A 5,778-nucleotide genomic window follows, 5' to 3' on the forward strand; every position below is an offset into this window, starting at 1 on the left:
AAAAAAAAAAAACCCAGTTACAATTAATTGCCTAAACCAAAGAATACAAGTGTATACTACAGCAAAGCAGTATTTACGGCGCAGCGTCCACTGACCTCTAAGGAATGGAAGAGTCGGTCCCGTTCCTGCAGTTGGTTTTTAAGAGCTTGTATTTCTGGTGCTGCTCCTTGATTCTGCTTAGGGTCTAATGTACGGATAACCTGCAAAAATAGAAGAAAAACAAAGCATACATATATGTTCACACACAGAACCTAAAGTTTAAAACAGAAACAACCCCCCTCAAACATTAAGAGTCTAGTATCTAAGAAAGCAGTCTTAAAAGTGAAAATGAGGCAGAGGCCTAGTGCTATCGTGCATGCCTAGTACACATGGGGCCTTAGGTCAATCGCCAGTACTGGGCCACGATGTGCATATAGCTATAGCTATCAGTACCATAGCATGCATGAAGCTCTGTTACTAATTCCTAGCACCCTACCCCAATCAAACAAAGCAGAAAAATACACATACGCAAGAGCTATCAAGGACACCTAAAAATGTAAATGTATGAAATAAAACTGCTGTAAATTTCCAGTGACACAGACAGAAGAACCAATTCTGGATTACTGGGCATTGCTAAAGAGATGCTATCCACAGCTCTTTTCTGTTTTACTGCAGCTAGCCCTGGGCACATAATCAGAAAGGCACACAAGAGTGAACCTTACACAGGCCTGCCTCTTCTGTGAGCACTATGCTTGAGACATGAATATGGGATGCAATTCTACCTGATTCCTTACAGATTTCTGGGCGAGAGGTCATTTTGTTCTTCACCAATAGTTTTATTATCAAAATGTTAAAACAGGCAGACCTTCAAATAGTTCAAATCCATCTATTTTTAACTTGGATTTACCAATTGGTACTTTGTCATTTATGTTCTCCCCCAACACTCTTTTATGTGTTAGAAATAATTCACAGTCTCAATGACACATAACACTTAAATACTTCAGTATGCACATCCTTCAAGCTTTCTATTTCATTATCATAATAAGATTACGGCCTGTAAGAAAATATCAGTTCTGTAAAATGGCCAGTATTAAGCCTATGTCTACATATCCCACTTTCATAGGTGGGGGATTGGGGACTTCCTCGTGCATGCTAGGAAAGCACTCTACCTGTGAGGCACATATTTCTAGATCTCTTTATACCTTTTATCTTGAGGCATGGTCTTAGTAAATTGTTCAGGCTGACTTTGAACTTTCAACCCTCCTGCTTTGGCCTTATGAAGTAGCCGGAATCACTTGGCCAAGGTGTCTCTCATAACTGATTCTTTGTCCTCAATATTAGACTCAAAGATTGATGCAGTCTACCTGGCAAGCAGAATCCCATAACACTTCTCAGAGCTGGGGGGACACAAGCGTGCAACAACGCCCAGTTTTATGTGACTGCTGGGGATCTGAAATGAGGTCCCGATGCTTATGCATCAAGCACTTTATTCACTGAGCCATCTGCCCAGCTCTCATAATACTGACTTTTATTCTCAATTCTGGATTATCTGAGAGTAATTCACTGACTTTTAAAAAGAGTTATTGCCGGGCAGTGGTGGTCCACACCTTTAATCCCAGCACTTGGGAGGCAGAGGCAGGAGGATTTCTGAGTTCGAGGCCAGCCTGGTCTACAGAGTGAGTTCCAGGAAAGCCAAGGCTACACAGAGAAACCCTGTCTTGAAAAACCAAAAAAAAAAAAAAAAAGAAAAGAAAAGATGGTTGTAGGCTGTTGTGTGAGTACTGGGAATTGAACTCAGGACCTCTGGAGGAGCAGCTAGTGCTCATAACCACTGAGCCATCTCTCCAGCCCTTTCAAAAGCATTGTTTAACTTGCTCTTACAGCTTCATGTTTTTTCTCTACAAGTATGAAGAATGATCTAGAAGACACTTTGATTCAGGATAATCCTTCGTGACAGTGATATTCTATCAGGAGGCATCAAATCTTGGCTGTAGCATTCATTATACATTATTAATATCCCTTTTATTAAAGTTTTTAAAAAAGATTTATTTATTTTGAGGGATTTGATTCCCAGTAATAAGTCTATGGGCCATGTAATTATATGTACTATGTGACCACGGATATAAAAAGTATATGTCTGGGAATTGGAATTACAGATAATTTTGAGAACTGGGTCCTCTGCAATAACAAGTACTCTTAACCACTGAGCCATTTCTCCAGCCCCTTAAATTTTGTAAAAACAAAGATTTGTTTATGAGTATGGGTGGTTCTCTAGCATATATACATGTGTATCACCAGCATGCCTGGTGCCCACGGGAGCCAGAATGGCCACTGGAGCCCCCTGGAACTGGAGTTACTAAAGGTTGCAATCTGCCATGTGGGTGTCTAGAGCTGAACCTGTCCTCTGCACAAGCAGCAAGTGCTCTTACCTGCTGAGCCATCTCAACCTCTTAAAACCTTTTTAGGTCTATATAATGTAATGACTTTCCTGTCTGTTCACATATGCTATGAAGCTTTATTTTCTTCTTTCATGTGTTGTTAACTCTAACTATTGCTACAGTGGTTCTGTTGCTTACTTTTATATAAGGTGCATTTCCTTGTTGCTAATCAATTTCTGGAGGGATCTGTTTTGATCACTACTTTTTGCTCAGGATCTTTCTCTGCTTAGAAGGCTTCTTTAATTATTTCCTGTGTAAGGACATAATGTTATATAGATACTATTCTTCCAGGCTAGAGGACGACATCGCTGGAAAGAACAGTAAGATAGTTAAAAGTTCATACTCACACTTTTGGCTTTCTCTAAGTATTTTTTATAGCGTTCTTCCATTTGCTTCATTTCTTCTTCTTTCTTTCGTAAAGCTTCTTGCAATTCTTCAATTCTTAAGGCTGCCCATAAAAGATGACCATAAACAATTAAAATTTAATAACATTAAATTAAAAATGACTTATTAATAAATAGTAGTTAAGACAAACTGGTTTATTTTTATATATAATGTTCTCTTTAAAAAATAATCTATATTTTTATTTTACTAAAATCCTCTGTATTAAGTAAATAAAACATCAGTATTAAGCTACATAAAGTAAAAAGTATCTATTGATGGATACTTAAGTCTAAATTCTGATATGAGCCATAGAGATATAATGCTTAGGTGAAATGCTAGTGAAATAAGCCAGGTAGGAAAGTATAAACACAATTCTACGTGTATGAGTTTCCTAAATAGCCACGCTCAGAGACAGAGGGTAAAGTAGTGGGTAACAAAGGATGAGGCAGAGGCAGAGACAGCTCCAGGTGAGCAGATGCAGTCATTTACAGGTAGGGAGTGGTGAGGCTGCATAAAAGTGTATTTAATTCTACTGCACTGTATTCTTAAAATGGCTACCTGCTCCTATGTATATTTTGCTGTATCTTAAAATTAAAGTTTGGCATTTCACTTTCATGAAACAAAGTTAAACTAATTACAGTTATAAATACCAAAAAAAGTGTATGTCTAGGGCTAACTTATCACAATTACCTTGAAAGTATTTAGCTTCATATAATATCCATTACAATCCACAGGTAAAGAATTCATAAACTTAGTACTTTAAGAAATAAGGCAAATTCTTAAGATTTTTTTTATTATTATTTTATGTGTGTGTATCTGTCTGTGTGTGGGTGTGAACTTGAGTACAGGTGCCCATGGGCCAGAGGCACTGGCTCCTCAGAAACTAAAGTTATAGGTCCTTATGCACCTGACACGGGTGCTGGGAAGCAAACTTTGGTCTCCTACAAGGACAGCAAGAGTGCTTTGCTCTGAGCCATCTCTCCAACACTTGACAACTTCTTTTTCAATACACTATTTTAACTTTTTAAACATTTTCTTAAGCATATGAGTATGTGCCTATGTGAGCATGTCAAATGTGTGTGGGTGTCATGGAGGCCAGACGAGGGTGTTGGATCCCTGAGGTTTGAGTTACAGGGGTTGTGAACCACCCAATGTAGGTTCTGGCAATCAAATTCTTATTTTCTGGAAGAGCAGCAAGTGCTCTTAACTACTAAGTCATTTTCTCTAGCTCCTTCAGGGAAATTCTAAGTGGCTGGAATAGCTAAAAGGCCTATTGAAAGAACCAAGTTACATAAATTCATTATCTCTAAAACAGTCTATGGCTAATGATGCTACTAGGAAAAACTCACAGCTGTTGTTAAATCGCGGCTCAAGATCTTCAATAATGGCTCTCTTTTTCTGCAATTCATTGTTGGCTTCATGCAGCTTCTCTCTGTAACAAAATGTGTGATATATCAACACCCACTCCTGTTTTTGCATCCACTTCTCTTTCCTGTGCTGGAGATCCAAGTTAGTACTCATTCATACTACACAAGTTCTCTGTCTTTGACTATATGCTTAGCCCGTGTTTCTGTATTCTTTTTTCATTTTGAACTAAAAATTTATTATATGTAAAATAGACTTGCACTGCACACAAGTTCTTTGAAAAAAAGATAAACAGACTAAAGCTTTTTTTAAAAAATCAAAACCTAGTTCTTTTGGTTTGAAACAACAATTTCTTCTACATAAAACATATATGAGGATCTTCATGTTTTAAAAATAAGGATATTGTAAAAATTAAATTTCAGCCTCTGAAAAGCTTTTCAATGCAAACTTTGTTGACAAAGCTAAATTGCTAAAAACATAGACTTAACTGAAAGAACACTGTATAAGACACAGATAGATACAACTTGAGCAGACCTCATAAGATAATGCAGGACAAAAGAAATCAGATTCTGTTCATGACAAATCCAGCTTCAAAAGCTAACAGAAAGCAATGAAGACTAGCTCTGCGGCTAATAGAGATGCAGTCAAGTCAACTGGGGGGAAGGAGGATGAATTCTGTTAAATGCTCACCTACGTTATCTGTACATGAAGGGAAATATTCACCAACCTTTATGTCTAGGAACTTAGGATATATAAATTACTATACAAAAGTTATGTTCCAATATAAAAAAGAATAAACAGGAATCTTTTCTCCTGTTAAAGTTGAATACTAATGTGATGCATAATTCATCCTCCAACTTATCCAATGTGGCATTACATAATATGTGCCATACTAAATAATAACTGAGTCTTTTGTTATATCTATTTCTAATGGTTTTCAAAGCATGATACTCTAAGTTCCTTCCTGCTTTTTTTTTTTTTTTTTTTTTAAAGAGAAAATGTTTCACTGTGTAACTCTGGTTGACCTGTAACTCACTACATAGATCAAGCTGGCCTTGGATTCAGAGACCCACCTACCTCTGCCGGTGGGTCAACTGCTGGGAATAAAGGCATGCATTGCCATGCCTGGATCTTTTTCTTTTTCAGCAAATTATTTTTCAAGGTCTAATTATCTAACACACACACAGAGTATCTAATGTATATAATACATATATAACATATATCTAATTATATACATATATGTATACACACATATATAATATTAAAGAATAAAATAAGCACAGTCAAAAGGTTAAAAACAAAAAATCTTTCTAAAGCCTTAGACGTGACATGTCTATCTTCTTCCTAGGGATAATCAATGTCCAAATCAAATGTCCTCCCAATTTACATGAGGTTTGCTGCCTTTATCTTACTCCTAAGCAATGTGACATCTGTATTAATTACTAACTACATGTCTTCTAAAGGTTTCCTAATATATGTGGACAGCATTATCTCAGGAAGTGTCAGGTGTACACAGTAAACTGCTATACTACAGGCTATGAGCGTTATCTCTAGAATCTCAGGTGTACACAGTAAACTGCTATACTACAGGCTATGAGCATTATCTCTAGAA

General features: G+C 37.0%; 1 protein-coding gene across 2 annotated transcripts in view; it reads right to left on the minus strand.

Annotated features, from left to right (window-relative positions):
• Positions 1-5,778, minus strand: part of Hook3 (hook microtubule tethering protein 3) — an 84,506-nt gene that overhangs the window by 5,474 nt on the left and 73,254 nt on the right. For both annotated transcript variants that reach the window (XM_031339411.1, XM_031339412.1), the window contains 3 exons: positions 4,151-4,233; positions 2,765-2,865; positions 96-200 (listed from right to left, as the gene is read on the minus strand). In XM_031339411.1, the coding sequence (XP_031195271.1) occupies positions 96-200; positions 2,765-2,865; positions 4,151-4,233 (289 nt within the window). The remainder of the gene's footprint in view (positions 1-95; positions 201-2,764; positions 2,866-4,150; positions 4,234-5,778) is intronic.

This window comes from Mastomys coucha, unplaced genomic scaffold, assembly GCF_008632895.1.
Source record: "Mastomys coucha isolate ucsf_1 unplaced genomic scaffold, UCSF_Mcou_1 pScaffold22, whole genome shotgun sequence".
NCBI lineage: Eukaryota > Metazoa > Chordata > Mammalia > Rodentia > Muridae > Mastomys > Mastomys coucha.